The following is a 24,308-nucleotide window of genomic DNA, read 5'->3' on the forward strand; positions in this document are numbered from 1 at the left end:
TCTCTATCAGAGAAGAACTCCTGGAAGCTGGAAATGTGACCCTCTGTCCTCTACTTTATTAGTAAATATGAGGGACACAGGCTGGGTCTTGGACAAAACCAGAGTGAAATGCCCAGCAGGCATGCTTGTCTCTGTGAGAAGAGACGGAACCTGCGAGGACCAGCTCTCTTCGGGGAAGACAAGGGAAGTTTAGAAGAAGCCCAGGGAGATGGATGTTGGGGCCAAACCCAACCAGAGGAAATGCTACCAGATGAAAACCAAGGACTCAACAAAAACAAACAACAATGACAAAGCCAACTGCGGAATGGGGAAACGGGGGCGTGTTAGCTGAACCCGACCTTCCCCTCAAGTCTGTGAGCGGGGTGAAGCCTCGTGAACAGGGGCCTCAGTAACACAACCCCTGTACAGGTCACAGGGAAGAGGAATCACAGAGAAGGAGCTCTGTCGCTTTCACAGTGACATTTTTCTTTCTCTCTGGGCTCAAGGGCTTTCACGTTTATATTCTTTACAGATCAGTATCAGCGAATGCTGAACTTGGCCCCTTGCCATCAAGGCCCAGAACCTGGAGTTCATCTTTGCTCATTCTGGGGCCTGTGGGTCCTGTCAGTAAAGTCCTGTAGGTCCCTCCGTCCACCATCATTTGCTTTTATCCCTCCTCCAAATGTCTGCAGTGACCCTCTGAGTTCAGGCACCCTACTCCTTGCTGTTTCTATTAAAAGAGTCTCTATTTGGTCTCTGCAAAGCCAACTGTATGCATATCTTCTAAAAAAAAAAAAAAGAAAACAAAAAAACAACCCTTCCTTGGCTCAAAAATCATCAGAGGCTCCCATTCTTAAAAAAAAAAAAAGCCCATCCATAATTTAATTCCAACCCATCATGTTCATATGGTGCTGTCTCAGTCTCTCTCTCCAACCCCCTCCCAATTCTCTCAGGATAGCCTATATTCTAGGCAGAAAGAGCTGCTATTTTCTGGTTTTCTAGCTTTGTGTCCTTGCTCATCAATCCCCTCACATCTGGAAGACCCAAAGTGTGCCCACCCTCCAGCTCCAGCTCCCTGTCGCCTGCCCCCTCCCCTGCTGAGAGCCTCCGCACCTGACTCTGCTTCTCTAACCCACAACACCTTACACAGTGCATAGCACCTGCAGGCTCTCAGTCAACAGTATTGAAGGAACACACATTTCTTCTTCCTTCTGTGCATCTCTGCCTCTGATGCTGGCACTGCCCAGGGTGTATCTCCCTCATGCCTCCCTCTTCAGTGCATGCACTTCCATGGGAGAGCTCACCGACTTCAGTCTCCTGGGCTTCAGAGACGCTCACATCGCCAACAGCTGTCCAGCACACACTGGCGGGTCCTCACTCTTGAACCCCAGATAGACGTAAAATGACTCCCATCCATCTCCAACCGGAATGCACTGGGTGGTGCCTGGAGGTGGTCCACAACCACCTCAGGTTTGATATTTCCAGTAATGAAGTCATATCTTCCAGATCTATTCCATCCAACCACTCATATTCCCTGTGTATTCCCTCCTCACCCTGACTCACTGTCATCCCAGCAGAATGCATCCTTCCCGTTGCCTTCTAAGACCTTCTTCATCAAATGCCATGTCCTGTCAGACCAGCCTCTTAAATATCTCTCGTCTCTCTCGCATCCTTTCCAGCCTCACGTTTGGACTTTGATCTTAACCTTCTTGAGCTATTGCTATAGCTTCCTACCTGGTCTTCCCAGAGAAGGCTCTGCAGGGGACCATTTATTCAATAAGCTGTCATGCTGATCAGAGGCAAATTAACCTGGGAGCTAATAATACCTCTTCCAAGGGGCCTAATTTTGTATTTGTACATTTGTGCCCTTTTTCTTAAAGGGACCCTCGAAGTACATAAGCTTCAGAGTTGCCAAAGTCTTGATCCTCCCTTGGTGACCAAGGAATATGAACTTTTGGGGGCCTAAAAAATAAAGTATGAGTCGAGCCAAAACAAACAAAATATTATTGGCTATAAAATGAAAAATTGTAAAATTGATATTGTTAATTGTAAGTATGTATTGTTAATAGTTATTGATATTGTTAATAGTAAGTATGTAATTGTCTACTAAACATAACACAATATCCACTTCATTCATTATAAAATATTAACTCATAAAACTTTATACATTTGAAAATGATCTGTGGGCTAGATTTTCTCCCTTCCAAGATTCCCTGAGTCTGTCCAATGATTGTGAAGAAATCATAGCTAATCATAAGGGGTTGCTCATACACAAATAACTTAAAAAACAAAAATATAACTATTTTTTTTCCAAAAGTTTTTCCAGAAAAAATATATTTAAATGTAGAACTTAGTCACATCTGTGGCATTCTCTGGAATGCTGCTCAGGAGGCGGTCTTAATATTGATCACTTTGCAGAGCAATCGATTACCTGTCTCTTTCCTGTACTGCATATACAGCCCAGTCTCCTTATTTGCAGTAGTTACGTCCTGTAAAGTTGCTGCAAACATCAAATTAGCAAATACTGAGCCACTGCTCCTAGGGGAAGTACTAGCTTAGGTTCCTGTGGGCCTCCGGTCATGACATTTTCATCAGTATGTCGATATATAAACTTGTTTTATGTACATTTTTGTTGGAAGACACCTAATTTAATGTATATTTCTTACAAATAATCACATGCAATATTTCTGTTTAATAACACACCAGCTGAGAACAGTTTAACAGCTTTCCAACCCTAGGTAATGTCATTATAAATTTCTTCGGCTCTTAGCCTCACAATGCCATCCACTACGTTTTGTTTTGTTTTATTTTTTTCACATCGGTTGTCCCTTCATGAATTCATAAGTTCACCTACTTTTCCGTAGCTTCATCAGGCATTCTAGTTATTACTTTGGCACTTTCCAGAGCAGAATCACATACAGATAAGTGATTTTCCTCTTTCCTTTTCAGAAAACACCGAATCATTGGTTCATTGACATTGAACTCATGCCTGAAGAAAACTTACTGAGTAGGGGCCGTTTCTCCATAAGCACCTCCTAGCCTTCTTGTGCTTGCAAGACTTGAAAGCATTCCAGCAGTATACTTGGGGGCCATTTAAAATAGTGAAATCACCAATGGAAAGCACAAAAATAGGAAAAATGTGGCGCTAAATAGATTGCCACGAAGAGACTTGTTCACAGTAGGGCTGCTGAAGCAGGAAGGCAGAGCATTGCCCTGTTCGACCTTGGCTGGGACCGTGGGTCAAGCAGCTCAAATCCCACCCCCTTGCCGTGCTAGTCTGCAGATGGCTATACGTGTGCCATGAGAATTTGCTTGCAAATATGGAAGCCGCAAGTCATGAAGATCGACAGTTACCTATTTGAGAACAGGCTCCCTGTCCTAGTGTTTCCTATCCCTTGTATTTAGCATACAGGGGATTCAATAGGTAATTATGGGATAAATAAATGGAGAAAGCGCAAATGTCCTCTCCTTTCTTGGATCACCCTTCCTGAGTTGAACACTCTGCTTCTCAGCTCCACACTGATCCTTCTCTTCCTTTATTACATCACAGAGATGGATGAATCCATCTACCGAGGCAGACAGATGAGCTATTCACATACCCAATGAATAGATGCTTTTAATTTTATTTAATGTTATTTCTTTTAAAAATATTGCCTCCCTTACTAGATGGCGAAGTCCTGAAGAACACAATCTCTATCACATTTGTTGATTTATTTTTATTGGGCTGAAAATTTGGATCAGAAGATCTCTGAAACTCTCCTGTTACTAAAATTATTAGGGAGGGGCAAAGCTACTGAGCCATTCGTCAAGGGACTTACAGACAAATGTAATCAAACCACTTAGAAGAATTTTACACTGTATCCCCTGCAAATGACATAGAGCTTAGTGCATGGTAAACATTCAATAAATCTTTGTTAAATTGAAATTAAATCATAAGAATGAATGATAGATTTGTAACTGAAAACTATAGCAGCTCTTGGTACCAGAACACATGGGTGTGTGTATTCTTTTTCAGGATATAAGGGCTGGTGGCCTGACACCCTTGCCAGGTTACTTTTCAGAGACAGAGACGAGTTAAAAAGTTCAGCTATATTTCTGTCTAAACAAATGTCTAATTTATAATTTTACTACAAGATCTCAATAAAGGAAAACCTTTTTTTTCCCCTTAGTGATATCAGTGATTTCCTTTGCAACTAAGAGAAGAAAACAAACGAAGTTCCATAGCTCAAGGAGAAAATAACCAATTGTACTGTTTGATGCAACAGGAAATGATTCCCCTGTGAGTGTTAAGAAGCAAGAAGAATGCCTGTCAGAAATGGTCCCCCGTGATCCCGAGGAAGGCTTGGCACCTGGGGAACAGGGCACGGGGACGGATGTCATTGTGTCCAGGCCTCCCTGAAGGTAAAATTCACCTGAGGCACCTGTTCAAGTCCTGAGACACCAGATCTCATCCTGGCAGCAGCTCACATCAGTAGGTCTGTGCTGGAGGTGGGGCATCTTTGTTTGTTTGTTTTAAACAAGGGATCCAGGTGAATCCTATCCTCAGCAAAGTTGGGGAAGCTCTGGAGTCTGGAAGACTTCTACGGCCCCTTCAGTTAAAGCCCCAGGGGCTCCTGCGTTAGCCCAGGTACTTGGAGCCACACTGTGTGAGCCTCTCACACAAGTTCCTACGCCAGCAGAGACATACTGATGGCTCAGATCTCCTGTAGTGCCAGCTTTTCAAAATGGTTTCCTCCCACAAGGCATCACCTGAGGTTACAATAAAATCACCCGACTATATTGAATCTTCTCAATCTCTTAAATGCTAAAATGTGATGATTTAGGGGCTTAGTCCCTGAGATGAACAATGCCTGTGGAATCCGGAGCATGCTCTAGGGTGACCTTGGCTGCCCAAGGTCATGCCAGGAACTGCAGGGTGGGTGGCAGACACATTCCTTCATTGCATTGCCTGGCTCAGAATGAAATGAATTTGCCCCCAGCCCCTCAGAGGACCGAGCAGCTCCAGCCACCCCCGTGGCCCGGGCCAAGCTGCCGGAGACTTGGTACAACTAGCCCCTTTGGAAAGGACACTGGTCCTACATTTCCTAGGACCGGAGGTGGGAAGCAGGGTCTTATAATCAAATTTTGTTTCTAGATGAAATTTTTTTTGTAATTAATAACAAGAATTCAATTCACCCACCAAAAAGTAGAAAATTAACCTGTATAATTTCCTGCGGGGGGAAATGCGGACCTGCTGTGTGATCTGAGAGAGACCCCGGAACACACGGACTTGTCTGTACCCTCGTCACAGGGCTCAGAAGCCCCGCGCCATTGGATGTCTGCAACAGACACCACGACTGGTATTTCCTGACCTCGGGCCTGGGCCCGACCACCCAGGGATCCTGTCAAAATGTAGGTTCTGATTCTACAGTCCAGAGTGAGGTCTGAGGTTCTGCCTTTCTAAGAACCTCCCAGATGAAACTGTGGATCACACGTTGAGTAGCAATGCCTTGGGGGGATGCTGTAAGAATCAAGAAAATCAGCAGGGGGCTGCCAGCGATAAGAGGAGGGAGGAGAACAAGTGAGAAGAAGTCTGGACAAAGCATGAGAAGGGCTGAGAAAAGGAGGAGGAGGAGGAGCGGAGCCGGGAGAGGAGTCATCGGATGACAGTGCAGGCCTGTGGGAATCACTGTGCCCGCCCTCCCCGCTTGCACAATGGGATCACCTGGGAGCTCCAAAAATTAATGGTGCCTGCATCCCACACTCAGAAATTCTGATTTAATCGATCTGAGGTTTGGTCTGGGAATTGGGACTTTCAAAATCTCCCCAAGTGGTTCTAATGTGCACCGAGGTGGCCATCTGCTTTTCTAGCAGAATGATCTAGGGACCAAGGGCTGTAGGGAGAATGATCTCAGGGGAGCCCTGCGATAAGCCCAGGCAACAGGAGGTGGAGGCGGAAGGGGAGCTGGTGAGTGGAAGTCTAGTGCAGTCCTTGTTTTATTTGTACCTCCGGGAGGACTCAGTGGGGAGGAATAGAAAAAGCACAGGAGTTTTGGATAAATGTTATTCATGGCTCACTCAGCCTTGAGACTGTGTGCCTGAGGAGTGTGGCTCAAGGGCTCACCTGCCCGTCTCTTCGAGCAGAGGGTAGAGGCACCACCGTCTGTGCCATTAGGCCCCAGAGAGCCGATGACAGGCAGCTGCTCTGAGATCCTGTTAGTTTCTGTAAAGGCAGTGGGGGGCACAAGAAGAAGACTGGGGCGGGCATTGGAGGGATCTGGGCTCTGGGCAGCATGGCCACTCAACTCGTAGGAAGCTGAGCTCTCTCTTAACCTCTTGTCAACAGATGGGAATTACAGACTAAAATATCAGCTCCTGGGTATTTACCAGATGCTGGTTTAATAAGTCTGGAATGGGACCCGGGCATCAACATTTTAAAAGCTCCCTAGGTAATGCCAGTGTGAAGTTAGGACCACCTTGCACTGAGCCCCATGGAGCTGTGTCTCAGGCTCCAGTCCTGCCCACAACTCCTTTGCTGCAGACTCAAGAGAATGTGCCAGAATGTATAGTTTCCTCTTTCTGCTGTAGGAAATGACCATAAACCTAGTGGCTTAAACACTCATTAGCCTTACAGTTCCAGAGGTCATGTCATGTCTGACACAGGTCTCTCTGGAAGGGCTGTGTCCCTTCTGGAGGCTTTGGGGTGGGGGTAGGGGTGGGTCCATTTCCTTGTCTTTTCTGTCTTCTAGAGGCTGCTTGCGTTCCTTGCCCATGACTCCCTTCCTCCATCTTCAAAGCCAGCAGTTGTCTATCTCTGACCATTCTTCCAGTCAGATATTTCTCTGACTGATAGCAGGGAAAGTTTCTCTGCTTTTAAGGTCTTGTGGGATTAGATTGGGACACTGGATAATCCAGGATAATCTCCCCATCTCAAGGTCCTTAACTTTAATCACATCTACAGAGTCCCTTTTGCCATGTAAGGCAACATATTCACAGGTTTCAGGGATTCAGAGGTGGACAAGTTTGGGAGCCACTCTTCTGCCTACCATGCCTGTCCTGACACTTGTTCTTTCCTCCACTCTGACTGTCCCCCACACGGTGGCTCAGCTGATCCCCGGGAGAACTCTGGGCATCCTTCCTTCTTGGGGGGGAGAGCTGCTGAGTGTCTGACTGCAGCTTCTCAGTCCAGAGCCAAGAGGTCAGAGGAGGAAGGATGTGCAGCCCACCCCTGAGCCACTTTCCAAAACACTGGGCAGCTGTGACAGAACCATGAGCAAAGAAAAGTCTATTTCATTTTGAAATGAAGAAAAAACAACATTTTGCTTTGCTCTGTAACTGTTTTCCAATTCTTGATATTCTAGGGTTGATTACAGACTTCAAAAGAATGTGTGCAATTCTTTTCTATTTATCCTGACACTGGAGACTAAAACAAAATCATCTGGAAGGTCAGGGGCACTTAGCACCCATGGCCCCTGGCGGCCATAAAACTGCAAGTAGCTTGGCTTCATTCATTCTGTGGGCTAGAGTTCACCTAAGAGCTACTTGTTCTGCTTGTCCTTTCACTCAGCCTTTCTGTGTCCCCCTTGGTATTAAGTGCGATCACGAGCCTGTTGACTGTACTTCACTATTAGAGCTACTGCACCAGATGAGGGCGCAGTCCTTGGCTTTTTGTCTAAGGACAGCATTTCGGTCCTCACCATGGTGGAAAGCCTCAATGATCAGAAGCTTTTTGGGCAGATGAGCAAAGTCTTCTCTTTGAAGTCACTTCTGTTTGCCATTTTAGGAATTAACCCAAGATTTAATATTTGCCCTCTCCCCAGGTCATGCATTTGGCTGTGTGTTCTTGGGAAAGTCACTCAACCTCTCTGAGGGCAGCACTGGCCTCTCCTTGAAGGTCTCATTCTTGATGGACCGGTCATTTCTTTTAGAGCCTCACTTCCTCTCTATAAGACGAGGGGGTAGAAGCAGGAGTTTTCTACGGCCCCAAGGCTCTGTGATTCTGAGAGAGCAGGGCTGATCCCAGTGATGGTGGTGGGCATTGAAATCTGGTGAGAACCCAAAACACCAGAAGAATCAGATTCCCAACCAGCCATCGGCTCCTCCTGCTTTTCCTTTTCCAGAAACACAGGCCCTCCATCTGCATCCACTCCCCCCTCCTCCCCTTTCCTGCCCATTCTCTTCCCTCCACGCACTAAGACCTTTTGGTAAAGAAAGGACTGGAGGGAGCCCTTCAGGGAGGAAGCCGGGTGGCTGAAATCAAAAGCAATTCCAGCTGGGCATGCAGATTCCCCTTGTGCCTCATCACACCCTTCTTATACCGCCCTCCAATTTATTGTGCTCCCCACATTCCACTGAAGGATGCATCACCTCCAAGCAAAACCTCATGTCCTTACTAATCACCCCCCAACAGGAAGCAAGGCTGGAAGGAAGGGAGAGGCGGCTCATGTAGCCCGTCAGCCCAGCATTCATTTATCGGGTGTCTTCCGAGTACAGAGCCAGTCGCTGAATCAGAGAACGTCAGGCTGGGAGAGCACTAATAGATCATCCCATCCACCCCTAGCATTTTACGGATAGCAGCGCCCCCATGGAGAGATGAAAGCACCTGCTTCGGTCACCCAGCAGAGCTCAGGCCAGAATTCAAGCTACGCTGCCACCAGCTCATGTGCTTTCCACTGCACCCTGTGGCTTAAGGAAGGTGCCGATGATGGAGTAGCTTCTAGGAGCATAAAGTGAAGGAGAACAGACACCATTTCTCTGAAGTGCTCCAAATTAACAGGACCTAGGATGCAGAAAAGACGAATAGCCAGGCCTTTTTAGAAAGTGAAATTGGAAAAGCATGGAGGTAACTCTCTCCTGCAAATGGTGATCGCATTAGGAAAATGTAGGGGAAATGCTCTTCTGGGCAGGGGAGGAGACTTTCCTGAATTGGTTTTCCTTCCTTGCAACATTGGCTCATTCATCCGCCTTCTCACTGGCACACACACTATTCTCCTGCCGTTTTTCTTTTCCTTGACATATTTATTACCTTATTTTCATATTATACTATAAACTTTGGTATACACAGCTTTTAAAGCAGCTATTTTTAATGCAAGATGACACACCAAGCTTTGAACCCCCCAATAAAATTGACCAGGGACATCTGATACTAAAACGCTTACATTTCCTCCCCAGAGAAGCCTGCTCTCTGTTTGCTATCTTTAAAAAGTAATGTAGGAATGAAAATAGGCTGACATTTTGAAAACAAGAAAAAAAACCCTTATTTTTCTACTCCAAGTTGAGTCTTCAAGACAGAGCCTTTGACATAGAAAGTTGACATTTGTAGCAATTAGTCATTTTCATTTCTTTGACTCTGACTATATACAAGTGCCGGGTAACTCATCCACTAATTTTTCTTCACAGGGACAGGAGGTGGTACTACAACATATGTTATTGGGACTTAATGTTAAAAGTACAAATGTTATACGTTCTTATGAAAATAAAGGGTTTCTGATTATTTCTTTTGACAGTTCAAAGATCAGCACTCTAGGCAGGGCCTTTGATAGAACAGCCTTGGTTAAAATACTGCCCCTGGAGATCCTTGGAAAATTTTGAAGGATCTGATGACACTCTGATTTTTGTCAAGTATAAATGTTTTTACTTTTGGGGAATGCAGGAGGCAAATAAGCTGGGGCTGCGGCTTCTCGGCAAGAAGCACTAAAGGTCTATGTTAGTTTCCCTTGCTAAGGTTAAGGTGAAGATGTGCGGGGAAGGAGGGGTCATATTGCGCCCGAGGGTCCTTTATGGAAAGTGAGACCATTATCCTGCCCTTAATGGTTTCTGGTCAAAAGTCCACCTGTCATTTGATAGATTTGAGATCTGTGCTTGTTTTCTCTTTGGATTGTTTGCTTATTATCTGTCAACATCTGGATATCTGCTTTAGGGAGAAACCTATTATTATGAAACAAGATTGACTTATTACCCCCACTATGAGAAACGGTTGAGCTTGGGTGTCAGTATGAATGCTCAATTCCTACTCTAACTAGAATAATAGGATGGACTGGGGATGGTCACCTGGTGATCAGCTGACTGATAGAGGCCACCCCTTCCCCCAGGCCCAGTCTTCCCCATTGCCTGGTAACCTTTTCGAGGACCAGCACAGAGGCCTAAGGTCATATGGAGAAAAGAGAAAGTCAACCTACAGCACTGTATTTTCTAGGCATCTTATCTGTAGGTGGACAGAGCATAGGGTGCAGTCCACCTACTTGGTCTACAGAAAAGGAAACTGAGGACAGAGAGGTGAAACCCTCTCTCAAGGCCACGTAGCTTGTTACTGGCTGAGCTAAGACTTGAATCCAGCTCTCCTCATTCCCAAATAAATATTCTCTGTACCAATCATGAGTGCAAATGCCATTTACTCCCAAGTGTTCATTAACCTGTCCTTCCCTTCTGGAAGAGTCAGATTTCTTTCTTTCTTTTTTTTTTTTTTTTTAAGGTTTTTGCTTATTTATTTGACAGACAGAGATCACAAGTAGGCAGAGAGGCAGGCAGAGAGAGAAAGGGAAGCAGGCTCCCTGCTGAGCAGAGAGCCCGATGCAGGGCTCGATCCCACAACCCTGAGATCATGACCTGAGCTGAAGGCAGAGGCTTTAACCCACTGAGCCACCCAGGCGCCTCGAAGAGTCAGATTTCTTAAATGGCACTGCCTTGCTTCTATTTCTTTCATTTACATTTGTATTAGGGAAGAGAATGAATTTGGGCTATAGGCTGTGTTGGTATTATTTGTGGCACAGGATTCAGCATGCGACATCCCTCGGTTTCTGGATTAAGAACGGCACTTACCCATACTGAACAATGCCCATCAGTGGACCGCCAGGGCCAATGTCAAGAGCTTGGGCAACATCAGCCAGGAACTGCTTTTGGATTCGGAATCGACGTTTGCCAATGCTTGAGCTCCCATCCATTAAAAACGACAAGTCAACTTTGCAGTCTGAGGAACGGAAAAGGGCTCTGTTATTCTGATGATCTCTCATTGCATTAACCCGGGCATTCTCTTCTCTCTTCCCGCGTGAGAGCCCCCTGAGACTCCAGTGCAAAGAAAGTAAAAAGTAGTGGCAAAATGCAGAGTATATTCACTTATTTAAAATCATAGCAGATTTTCACCAGGCACTTGGACTAGCACTTATTTCTATAACGGCTTTAGAATTCTCTGTATCAGCCACACTTAGAGCCTTCAGAAGACATGGCCTCCTGGTCAAGTGTGGGAAAGCTCTGAGGATGGTTTCCTCGGCTCAGACCACATCAGTGCAGACCCCTCAAAGTAGAATATACCAAGACTGAGTCTCAGGAGCTCGTGGTCTCTTACCCTTTTTTAATTTTGTAGAATTATGTGTTGGGTTTTTATAAAGGTATGAAAAGATCTGCAAGGCCGGTGCTGGGGCGGGGGGAGGGGGTTGGCAGGAATGACAGAATGGTTGCCTCACTTCCCCGGGTGAGGCAACCACAGAATTACCCACATGTATCTACACATCTCAGGACTTGTCTGTAGCAGTCTTTGAATTTTTTCCTTGCTTTCAGTTGTGATAAAGACGAGGACAGTCGTTCTGGCTAGCATCTCTGGTCCTCTGTGCATACATGAGGGCTATGAGGGAGGTGGGGGGCTAAAGCTCTTCTCAACCTTTCAAACACTGCTGCAGTTGGTGGAAAGCCACATAAACTAATAGTGTCTTCTTTGGGCTCGACTGCTTTACATCATCTTAATATGAAAAAACTGATTTTTCAATATGATCAGAAGTTCTTATTGGGAAGTATATATCCCTTTGGTTGGTTAAAAAAAAGGGAGGGGGTGAAATGAATCATTGAACAACTGCCATGTGGGAGACAAAAATATTTCAAAACAGAGTTCCATGGGGGGAAAAAAAGAGGACAGTAAAGCTAGGAATTTCTGGGCTGGAGTACCCACGAGGACATGCGGGCTAGTGTTGTCCTTCATGCTTGGGTGTGCAGCTGCCTGGACAAACCTGGATCTCTCTAGGCTGCTGCATGATCACCCACAAGGCCACTCTTAGGCTCTCTTCTCTCCAATGCACGTTGCATTGCTTTCATGTGACCGGGGTCATCCCATTTCCCAGGAGGAGCTCAGTAGGCAGGGAGGGATGTATGTATATATTAAACGAGAGCAAGAAACGGACATGAGTTGACACAGTGTTATGCAGAATCTATGAGAGATATTTATGAAAGAGTGATACTACAGAATTGGCAGATTAAGGAAAAAAATGATATCTGAGAATGCGCTTCAATCATCATCTTGCACTGGCCCATGGCAATGAAAGCCAGAGGAGAAGTGGGCAATGACAGGGACCTCTCTGGGCCTGGCTGACTCTGCTCCATCTGGAATTAGTGCCTTGGCTCATTAGTGGATCTTGCAAACTCTTATTTCCTGTCTGCCTGGACATTTAGTGCCTGCCAACTCTTCCCGTTCAGCTGGCTTCCCCTGTCCTTCGCTGCCCCAAAACTGCCTATGCCAAAGCATGATCCTTGAGATGAAGATTGGAGGAATCAAAGAAAAGCAAGAAGTGAGGCTTAAAGATACTGCAGAAGGCTGGGGGAAAGCAGAAGAGAAGCAGAACTGTTCTCAGTCTTGGATGTTGTACCCCTCCTAGGGCCTACCGCTTTTTTCCCCAGCGTCCGAGCTGGCAATGAGAATTGCTGCCAGCAGGTGGCAGTGGCGTTCTTTGGGGCTTCCCGCTCACCGCGTCTGTGGTATGCTAAAAATCAGGACGCCCAGGCTCCACCCAGACCTCCAGAATCAGATCCCCATTCTAACAAGATCTCCTGGTGAACTGTGTGCGCATGAAAGTTTGAGAAGGGCTCTTGGACAGGGGTTCTTCTTCCAGCTGTCAGCAGATTTAGTTCAGTATGCCTTTTAAAATGAAAAGTTTTTAAAAAAATAATTAGAATAAGGCCCAAAGGTGATTTTCTTTTTAAATAAATAAAGCACATGGAATTTGAGTCTCTGTTTTGCTTCTTCATAGACAATTTTTTTTCTTATTTCTTACGTCTTGAACCGTGCTCAGGGTTGAAGTGTTCATTTCATAGCTGGGTTTTAAGTTGAGATGTTTTCTATGGGTTTGGCTCTCTTTACTCACTACCCTGATGGCTGACATTGGAATCACCTGTGCTCTCCATTTCCCAAGATGCTTTAATGATCATGGTTTCAGCTCTGCGCGTGCGCTCACTGAGACCTAGTGGCCTCGCACTGAGATGAAAACGTGCCGATAGGAAGATGACATCAAGGCTACAGGACAGAATTGAGTCACTAAACGTTCAGCATGACCAATTTATTCCTATCACAGAGGACAGAGGTTGGAGGACAAGGAAGAAAAGGTAAGGTAGAGTACAGAAATCAATCTACCAATTTTCTTAATTGCTTTGTTTTTCTCCAACATGATATGATTTTACAGGTGAATGCTTTGTGCTGTCCAATGCATTAGGCCAGTGTTTCTTAACCATGGACATATATGAGAGTCGCCTATGAAGCTTCAACAAAGAGGGATGCCCGGGAATCCCTCTGAGTTGTGCTTTTCAAGGTTTGATGTGCAAAGAAATCACTTGATTCAGTAGGTCTGAGGGAGAGAGAGATTTTGCATTTCTACCAAGCCCGCAGGTGATGATGATGTAGTCAGCGCGTACCCTGAGTAGCAAGACCTAGGGTGAGGGGGATTCAGCAGGTATGAGCCAGGAACCGGGCATCTTGAGTTTTTTTAAAATGTCTTCAGGTGATTCTCCTACAGAGCTGGGTTGGGACTTCCAGCCCATGGGCGGCTGACTTGCAACGACTGTCTGAGGGAATCTGCCGGGGACCTCCCTAGCCTGCAACACTCAGCTGCCTCTGGGTCTTCCTCTTTTCGCCTGATCCTTCCTTCCTGGTATCTTTAGGTGCTTCTCCTCCACCTATTTAGTGCTGAAGTTCTTCAGGTGTAAGCCCCCTGGTTTCCCCAGGTCACCTTTCCTGTTTTCATGACCTTGGTTTTGAATCCTAGCTCATCATCTTCCAACTCTGAATTCCCAGGTGGGGTGCTCCTTCTCAAGTCAGTTATGGGTAGTCAGCTGTCTGCTAGACCGAATGTTTTATGGAAGATGGAGGGCGGAAAGGATCTCCCTGCCCCCACCTGCCCCACCCTACTGGTCCTCATGGCAGTGCCTGTTAGTCCAGCTGCTCAAATCATCTTCGTCAGTTTCCTCTCTCACACCTCTTCCTCCAACCCTCTACATTCTTCCTTCTCTGTCTCCTGAATCTGCTTATTTCTCCCCATTTCCACCTCCAGCTCAGAGCTCTGTCTGCCACCCTGTCCACTGGGGCCACTGACCCTTCAGGCAAGCGGGTCTCTTCCTTTACCCCCCTTCTTTGTCTCCCCTTTCCATCCCACCCTGTTGCCATGGTGATGTTGAAAAAAAAATCCGATCCTCTCCCCCTTGTGCACACAGTTTAAATCCTCCATAAGCTTCCCTTTCCCCTTAGAACAAAGTGACAGGAGACAGGAGATAAATAGATCCAGGGTGGGAGAGAAGCGGGTTTGGGTGGGTGTGAGTGCGGAGAGAGGGGAGGAGATCGGATGTCACAGCCACTATGGGTTTCTAGTTGTCAGTTCACTTACTTGGATCTCCCTGGGATACTGGCTCCAAAGACTGTGTGCTTAATTCTTCTTTTGGAACAAATCCTGGAAAGAACAGTAAAACTTTTGGTGACTTACAAGAACAGGAAGCATCTGGCCTTACCCCAGGGATGGGGACATAATGGATATTCACACCCAGTTTGGGGTTGGGGGGAGGCTTGGCTTAAGGCTGACTGTGCTCTTCTCCACACTGCCCCCCACTTCAGAGATAAGAATGAATTACTGACAGCCTACTAAAGACACGGGACTCTCCTGGGTGCTCAGGGGGTTTGAAGTCACAAGACTTAGGTCTGCTCCCTACTGCCTGTTAACTGAGTCTATCTGAGCCTTGGTTTCCTTATCTGCAAGAAGGAAGCATTTGGCCAATGTAAATTATCCCTCTGTAAAATTCTGAAGATCTTAAGGTCAGGGCATGTGTCTTGCTCATCTTGTAAACTTTCACCGTTGCCTATCACATGTGGGTCCTTGGTCAACATTTGGTGGTTGAGTCAATGAACAAAGATGGGTGAGACACATGGAAATCTAATGGGGGGGCAGATATAGACTGAGAGGAGGACCTAAGATCCCCAGGAACGCAAACAAGTAAGAGGGTCCAGAGAGCAACCCCTCCCCTCCACAGCCTGAGATTAGAGGTAAAGCTGCAGAAGGGTTTTGTGCTTTGAGAATGTGTGTGTGTGTGTGTGTGTGTGTGTGTGTGTGTGTGTGTGTGTTTGATTTCAGGCTCGGGAATTTTCTCTAGAGCCATTTACATGGGAGCCAAGTTCACACATTTATCATTTAAGGGATTGAAGACAATCAGTGCGAAACTTCTCAGGCTCTGGAAGGCCAGTGAATTTCTCAGGCAGCACCAGAAGTTGGTCAGTTGGTCTCCCTGTTTTCAGGAGGCCCAGGAGTACCTTCCCAGAGGCTCTGGCAAAGGAGGAAGGTGCTGGGGGCTCTGCTCGCTCTTGGCTGCGGTGAGCTTTCTCTAGGCTTGTTAGTTTTTCCAATTTGCCAAGCACATGATTTCATCTTTCCATGAAAGGTCAGTCTGCTCATCCCACTTCCTCACATCATTTTAAAAATTCGCTTTGGGTGTCTAATGGCATTTCTCAGCCAGGAGCCTCTCAGGGGAACCGTCCGAGGCTCCACGTTGGAGGGAGAAGGGAAGAAACGAGAGGCCAGCGTCCTTTCCTCCACCCCATCTCTCCCTACCAGTAAAATCTGCCCTCAGACCGAGAGCTGGGTTTGCTGTTGGGGTCTGGAACACTTAATTCAGTGAACAGCAAACACCACTCATTCACACGAAGGGAAAGCTGATCACCCGTCTGCAAAGAAAGAAGGGGAAATAGCAGGGAGTCACAGTATGCTTCGAGATGGAGTGAGACTCGAAACCTCATGTGGGGTTGAGGAACTCACTCACTCCGTTGTAGATCTCAGTCTTCATGTTTCTCATTTCCCTTTCGTTACCCGATGGACAACATTGGCCTCTGTGCCACCCTCTGGCTTGTCAGACTCCCCTAATTCTGTCATCCTATGTGTCTCCATCTAGTCATGGCCAGGAGGTTGGGCTGTATAATTACCTGCATCTAAAAGGACCGATCCAGGTTGCCACAAGTCCATTTCCCCTGATTTTCAAAATTAAAAAGAAGCAAACTTGTTATTTAGGTGAAACCAGCAGAAGTTCTCAAATGAACTTCCAGGATGATAACATTTTACAGTTGTGGCAGAAAGTTCAGTAAAAGAACGTGGCACCAGGCTTTAGGATGAGGCTACCTAAAACCTTTAGGATTCTTCTCTCGGAAGAGAAACATATTTGCCTTTTCTTTCACTGTGCACCAAGAATCATGGAAAATAGAAATCCCGGGATTTGAGGGGACCAAAAACTCATCCAATCCAAACCAATCCCACCCAGCATGCTTCTACAATACCCCTGCCAAGTGATTGGATGGCTGGTGCTTGAATACCTCCAGGGACAGGGAGCTCAGTACACATTTCTGGAACCACTGAGACTGTTAGAAAATGTTTCCTGTATCAATCTGAAATCTTAATCCATCCCACCATCCACCCTCATGAAGCACCCACTATGAGCCCTAAGTCATTTTAGGTACATCTGACTACCCATCTGTTTATGTTCTCTTCCTTAGAACTATACAGAACAAATCTAGGCCCCTTCTGAGGTCAGGCGGCCCCCTCATTTCCTGAGTCTCTGCTTCTCATCGTGTGCTGCCAGCAGAAGACTGCAAAGTGGTGCCTGGCCTTTCTCTCTGCAGTAAAATGTCGTATGCCCCCCACTCTAAGCTGGTCCTGATAAAGGGGAAGGGGGAGTTCTTACCCCATAGTCCCTGATGGCTGTAGGGGAGTCGTGGCCAGGAGGGGCTCAGAGGCAGCACAAACGTGGGATGAAGCCTCAGAAGGACAGCAGGAAAAGCTGTTTCTCTCCCTCTGTCCCTTCTCTGCCCACCTCCCCAGCTCGGAAAGCTGCCAGCTGAGGGCCTGATGAGCACGTCAGCTTGGCTGCATGCTGCGATGATGAACACACTCAAAAGAAGTGGTGTTTTTCTTCATATGATTAAGATGTGAGGCTATTCTGAAAGGCAATCTGTGTTCGTGCACATTCTGATTTAACGGTGAGAATGGAGTTTAATTTGGCTCAGCCGTTAACCAGGTATATGACCTTAGACAAGTCACAGACCCTCTGTGAACCTTGACTTCTTGGTGAAGAGCATTCGCAGGTTGGGTGAGATGATCTCGAAGTTCAGATTTATGATTTATAGGTTTTAAACCTTCTGTTCCTTTAGACTTATTTCTCTATCGCCATCTGCTGGCAAAACACACCCTTCCCCTAAAAAAAAAAAAGAAAGAAAGAAAGAAAAAGAAACCCCAAAACCAGTGCAGGTAGCATCTCTGCTTTTGCCCGAGGCCCTGGGCCCTCTTGAAGGCTACAGAGAATTCCAATGCTGGGCATACTTCAGCAGCAGAGAAACAGTTTCCCGACAGCAAGGATCTCTTAAGCCCTCACTCCTGTCCTGGGTTCTGGTCCTTCTGTTGGTGCCGTTTATATTTGTTTGGGACAAGTATGAACTGAATCGTTTTTCTCCAAACCCCGAGGGCTGACAAATATTTGGACAGCTGAGACCTGGTGTTTTTGGACTTGGTGGTAATGGCAGGTCAGTCTGTGGGAACACTTACATTCTGGCGCTGAGGAGGAACCCGGGGATGGGAGGGTGAAAGGCAGGAGAAGGGCCACCCCGTGTCCACCAAACCCTAGCTGGGAGCCCCGGGGGACTCCCCGCCTTCTCCCACCCTAAGTTTTCTCCTGTGTAAAGCCGAGGTCCTAACCACTCGTCCTGACCTGCCCGCCATGGAGGGAAATGTGTACAAAATCACCCCCAAAAGGGTAAGGAAGTCTTGGAACACAAGGACTTATTTTTGTGGCCATACTTGCTCGGTCATCTCCTCGATACCCTTCGTGTCTGAGAGAGACACTGGCCCCGAAGGATTCCCACAGAAAAAAGGCAGAACCATTAACGCTCGCTAAGAGTGCGCCCCATGTCAGGCTCTGACCAAGCACGTCACAACGGTAAGTCACCACAACCCTGAGAGCTGGATGACAACCACGACCCCGTTTTAGAGGTGAGGAGACTCCTGCAGAGGGAGGAGGGAGCCGAGCTGGCAGGTCCAGCTCCAGAGACTGCACATCACCCCCACCTGTTTATCACCCCGGGGAGTCTTGGCCCCTGGAGCATCTCTGGGAAATGGGTGAGGCCCTGAAGGGACCGCGCCCCGTAACTCGCACTACATAGGGCACACGAGATCCCTACTCGGAGACCCTGGTCATGATCTTGGCTCTGGTTCCAGCTTCTCTTCCCTGCCCACCTGGGAGCCCCCAGCACAGGACCCAAGCGGGAGCGATGACCCAGGGCCCCCAGAGATTCCCCCGGAGTGTGGGGGTGAGGAGGCGGCCGTCAGAGAGGCAGCAGGCCTCTAGGGCCAGGCCAGGGCTCCTGGGCTCCTCCTTCCCCACATCCAGGCTTCCTGCCTGGAGCCACACGCTTCCCTCCAACGGCTCTCTCTGGCTGAGGAGAAACAGTGGGCACTCAGAGAGCAGCTGGCTGTGGGGCCTCCCCCTGCGGCAACCCCTGCCCTGGCACGGGGCTCTCAGAGGGGCCCAGGACAGGCCGAGGGTCCCGGGGAGCCGTCGTCCCCGCGAAACATCTGCCATCCTGGGTTTCCACAAGAGTTACCCTCCCAGCTCCATGTGGGATATTGGTTTGGGACCTGGCAGCCTTTTCTCATGCAAACGACATGAGGTTGGGCTTCCAGGCCAGTGAAGCTTATTTGATCAAACATGGTAGCGTGTAACAGAATGGTTCTGAGGAAAAGCCACTGAGTTCTAACTGAAATCTTCAGGGGTACCCCTCCCTCCCCGGGGGTGGGAGCTGGAGCAGCCATGCCCAGGCAGTGGCCCCCGTGCCCACTCAGAGGGCCCGGAAGGAGGGGTAGCGTCCGGCATTGGGGCCTAGAGAGGGCAATGGCCTTGCTGATAACTGTGGGGGACTAGAGGATGGGATCCTCTACCTGTAGAGGCAAAAGTTCGCACAGCACAATTCTAGAATCTGAAAATAGCTGATTCATCTCTGTAGTTCTAACCCAAGGCACAGAGTCTGACATACAGCGTGCTCGGTAAATGTGTATTCTTTAAACTGAAGATGAGCTCCTCTGCAGTGGGTGGGGGTGGCGTAAATTGGGGATATGGGAAGTTACCTCAGTGGGCATCAGTGGGCAGAAGGCATGGCGGGAGGGGGTTTTAAGCCTGGTGTCCTGTGGAGCAGAGGATGAAGTGCTGAGGTCAATGACAACCTCACTGGGTCCATATATAGCTGCTCGTGTCTGGTAATGGGTTGCCCCAAACACAGATGAGGTGTTTAGTGGGGCTCATGAAATTTGATTCCATGTGGTGTATTTTTATCGGTGACAAGAATGAGGCAGGTGGCATGTTCATCAATTTTGTGGATGACAGAAAAGTTGGAAGGATAGTTAATACACTAAACGACAGAATTAAGATTCAGGAAGACTGCAAGAGATGAAACTAAAAGAGAATTTCATAGCGACAAGTGTGATATTCTAAGTTGGGTTCAAAAAAAACTCCATGGTGCAGAGACGGGATGGGTGTGATCTGCTTCTCTAGAAGTGTAAGAGAAAAAGTCCTGGTGCTTGAGTTATAGCCAGTTCAGGAGGAGATGAACTGATGGGCTGACAGGACTTCTTCCAAATGCAACTGGGGATGTTTTCATGGAGGAGCAATATTTAGGCTGGAGGAAGCAGTTCCTGGGCACACAACCCTCGCGGTCTCTTGTTCTGCTCTGGGTGTCCTGCTCTGAGTCACTTACAGACTGGAGTATAGCTAAGGGGTGTACCGCGGTCACAGAAGGACCTGTGGGAGGAACTGGAGAAATTTATCCTAGGAAAGATGGGACCTAAAGGTGGACATGAAGGCTCCTTTTGTATATCTGAAAGGCTCTCAAGTTCATGCTCTTTAAAACGACCTAAGATCCCAAAGGGCTGTTGTTTGTGGGGGTCATATCTATTGTTCTTATATTAAAAATTGAAATGATGCATTCTCTCATCTGAAACAGAGTATTAACTATATCCCCCCTTCACAATAGAGCTATTTTGTTTTAACATACTTTTTATGAGAAACAGCTGCTTTTTAAAACAATTCAGTGAGAAGAGTGACAACTTTCTTCCATGTCTGGCATAAGAAAAGATGGCCCAAATCTGATACCTGTTCCTCCGTCTGTGTGATATGTTGTTTTGGTTCACGTACGCAAAGAAAATTTGGCCTCACACAGTTGTGCAGTAGGAGAAGGGAGAACCTTATAAAATCCCTGGAAGTAGGGTCCTTGGACCACACTTGGAGAAGCTCCAGTTCAGAAAAATTAGGACCTGTGGGGCGGAGTTCTAGAAAGTTCTGTCAACAGTGAGGGGGCTGGGAATCCCCTAATGGCTCACTCAAAGTTCTCTGACCTAGGGCAAAAGCCTCTGTCTGGCATGCCCCAAGGGATTCATTTGTTTGGTGGGGAATGAGAGCAGAAGCACCTTATGCAATTCTTCCCAATCCCATGTTTCCATGATTTTCTAGCCAAAGAATTGAGTGACTTGCTTGATAGGCATGATCGTCTCTGAGGATAAAGCCGGCAGAAGGGCATCTAAGAACCTTAAGCATCCTGACCTGCCTTTACTCACAGTGTGCGAGTGGCTAGTGTCCACCTGCAGGAGCCCCAAGGAGGCTGGGCACCCCCTAATGAGGTCCGGGCACCCATGGGCTAGGAGGGGCTCTTGAGGCCAGGGCTCTCCGGGAGTGGGTGGGAGGCTCAGAGCAGTGTCGGGGATGATGATGGAGGGAGAGGAGCCGCAGAAGTGGGTAGGATTTGAGGGTACAAAGGGAGCTGGGAGCATCTGTGAGGCTCGAGGAGATAGAGCATAATTGCTGGGAGTGTGAAGGAGAACAGAAAAGAAACAGGCTCAGAGGTAGAGGACCAGAGGTGGTAAGGTTAGAGAAAAGAAGGGGGGTCAAACCCTGAGAGTAACCTGGGGTTGTTGGCAGTAAAAAGTCAGAGCTGGAGGTCAGGTACTGTGCCTTGTTGCACCCACCCCCGGAACTACATCTGATTTGCGGTGGTGTCTCTGGGTATTTGAGCTCAATCCCCGAGGCCGGTCCTGGGCTATGCCCAGCTGGAGACCTCTCAAACTGACCCAGCCCAGGGACACTCTACTGGGTGTCCAGACTGCCAGACACTTTTCTCTCTGACACATTCAGAACAGACAAGGCAAAGAAACATTTTCTAGGGGTAGAAACACCTTGGCCTGCCCCCAAACCCTGGTGATGTGGAGATGAGCTGCGGAGGCTAGCGACAAGTGTGTGGGGAGAAAGGTGTTTGCCGGTGCGATGGCGCAGGGATGGTAAGCAGCCAGCAGCTTGCCCAGCTTGACCTGTGCTCCGGCAGGGTTCTGGAAAACATCTTGGGGAGAATCCTGAGTTTGGATATTTGAGGGGATGACACAGCACCAGCTGACTCACATGTCGCCAGCAAACTGCTCTCTTCCCTTCATTTGCCCCGGTTCCACTTCTCCTTGGAGGTCAGTCGACCTGTTTGTGGTTGGCTCTCTCTTTGGGGGTTGTGGCAGAGGCAGAGCTCCTAGCCACGGGGACAGGAGGAGGGAGTGCCCCATGCTTGGCTGCCTGAGGAGTCCTACGGGCCTGTTGAAGGCTAAGATGGCCCTGGAGTCCTTGTTTTGTCCAGCAATCTGATTCTTTAAACCCTTTGTCCAGGACAACAGCGTGTCCTTTGGCAAAGGTACAATGGTGCAGCTCCTAGATGTGAGTCCTATCTGGGGGCCCCTGGGGAGCCCCTGCTCTGATCCGGTATCAAAGCCAAACAGAACCTACATTCTCCAGGAATCTTTTAACATGTGGAGGACAGACTAGTATCCTGTGGCAAGAGTAAGGCTTGAACTCTTTTCCTCAGGAGGTCCTGCCCTCCCCAGCCCCACCCCGAGCCCCCTTCCCCTACCATGGCAGTGCCTTGTGGCTGCAAACGGTATTGTGTCCTTCTATCAAGTGTATCCGCTCCTGGCCCAAGCCCTGAGCAGAGTTTGTAGAAAGCATCCAGCCTTGCTCGATTTTTCCTTTCTAATCTCTGCAGACCTCATGGGGATTGCAGAGAAGAGAGCTTGCCTCATCCCTCTGCAATCCCAGTGTTTGGGCCAAACCTTTAAGGGATGCACCCAGAAGTGAAGAAAGGAGAGTCGGGAGTGTCATAATTCATAGAATTCCTGGAGGCCAGAGAATGCGTTTCTATTCCCCATATCAGAGAAGTACCCAAGCAAAGCTGGCCCTGCCCTTTCCTAGACAATGCTAAAAAAGGTTCTCTTTCTTTTACCCTAGTTCCTCAAGCACAAACCCCAGAGAGTATCCTTTTTCAGCTTTATAAGAGCCTCCTTACTGAATCCTTAGGAATTTCGATCACAACCGCCACAAAATTGCCTCCAGGGAACAGCAACTGGTGAAAGCCTTGCTTATTTAATGGCTCCCTGGCTTTCCTTTCAAGTTTCCTTACAAGTAAGGCCCTTGAGCAGTATCTTCTGTTGGGATCACCGGTTTAAGGCTCTCTGCCCAAATCTAAATCAAATGGCCAGGTATCTGGGAAGGCAAACCCGACAGACACACTCTAGACTTCCGTGAGGAGCTGGAAAGGTGAGTTCAGGTTCTTACCTGGATTGGCTCGAGGGCTGTGGTGGCCGCTTGCGTAGGAGCTGGTGGACCAGAGATCTGTAATAACACGGCACTGGTCAGAGCATGAATTTTAATCTGCTCTCATTCTTTCCATGATCCAAGCTAGCAAGACGTTACCAACCAAGGTCAGAACAAAGGTAAAGCTTTGTCCTTGGGTGGTCTGAACCTGCCCCAAGGAGGCCTTGAAATGGAAAAAAAAAAAAAAACAGGGTGGGGTGGGGATTTAACTCAAAATACTGACTGAAAATCCTAGGTAATTATAACCCTAGTATTTCACAATTGTCAAAGTATGTATCTTTTGCTAAAGGGCCATATTTTTTTACACTTCATTATTCTTACAATAATTCTCCTCACCTGTGACACTCCTGAGGCGGCTAAAGTAATCCTTCAGTATCAATGTGACTTGACGTTTCACAATTTGCTTAAATGGCGTTAACATGTTACTGATGCAAATAGCATTAGCTTTCAGTCATTTTAAAGGTACACAATGGGTTATCGTTAATTACTTTGTGAGAAAAATCAAATACACTTCAGCATTCATTATTTATTAGGCAATTTCTCTGAAGCAAGGCTTTAAAAGGGAGGATGGGGAGGGGGGTTTGTAAAGAGAGATGCAAAGTCTGTTTTGGGGGGACAGGGAACCATGTGAAAATGAGCTGAGGGAAAGAACCAAATTTCACAGAAGGGAAGAGATAGAAGGTCATGGAACACTACCAGTTCCTCAGAAAACAGAATCTATCCACAGTCAATGTTTCACTCTCTTTGACTTTGTCCCAATTATTTGAATACAAACTCAAAATAGCATTGTCTTCTCTCTAATTGTAACGAGAACAGGTGCTCACTGTAAAAACACATACCACGTACAGTAAGAACTCACCTGCAATTCCTCTATCTGCAGTTACAGGTACGCAACCACGGCAGAAACTGTTGTATCCTTTTCTCTATGCCCACATTCTCACGTACAACACACAAGTACCAAAATGAGGTCGGTACCTGTGCTGTTTTGTAGCCCCCTTCTTTGACTTAACAATCTGTCACAGGCCAGTCTCAGGTCAGTAAATGCACATATTCACCGAAATGCTAATGGCTGGGTGGTAATTGCTTTAACTATTCTGATGGTGGACAATTAAACCGCCTATCTTTATTTTTTATTAGGAACAACATCTGTGTCCAGGCTCCTCACCCTCAGATGATAATTACCTTAGGATATACTCCCATAAGTGCAAATTCTGGGTCGTTTCTCCACACTCTAGACCAAACCATGTATTGTCAGTTTCTCATGTGAATCAGTGAAAAATGACATGTTGTTGCTTAATTTGCAATGATTCGATTCCTGGTGAAGTTGAACAACTTTTTTTACGTTTATTGGTCGCTTATAGTTTTTCTGTTCTGGCCTAACTGGTCATGACTTTCCCGCATTT

At 47.3% G+C, this 24,308-nt stretch overlaps 1 protein-coding gene across 1 annotated transcript in view; it reads right to left on the bottom strand.

Moving 5' to 3' along the window:
* Positions 1 to 24,308, bottom strand: part of VIT (vitrin) — a gene marked incomplete at both ends in the record, with an annotated part of 93,993 nt that overhangs the window by 9,468 nt on the left and 60,217 nt on the right. Inside the window, 4 exons of the mRNA XM_080814636.1 lie at positions 10,777 to 10,924; positions 14,592 to 14,654; positions 16,172 to 16,216; positions 22,867 to 22,923. Of these exons, the coding sequence (XP_080670762.1) occupies positions 10,777 to 10,924; positions 14,592 to 14,654; positions 16,172 to 16,216; positions 22,867 to 22,923 (313 nt within the window). The remainder of the gene's footprint in view (positions 1 to 10,776; positions 10,925 to 14,591; positions 14,655 to 16,171; positions 16,217 to 22,866; positions 22,924 to 24,308) is intronic.

This window comes from Martes martes (assembly GCF_963455335.1).
Source record: "Martes martes genome assembly, chromosome: 9".
Classification (NCBI taxonomy): Eukaryota; Metazoa; Chordata; class Mammalia; order Carnivora; family Mustelidae; genus Martes; species Martes martes.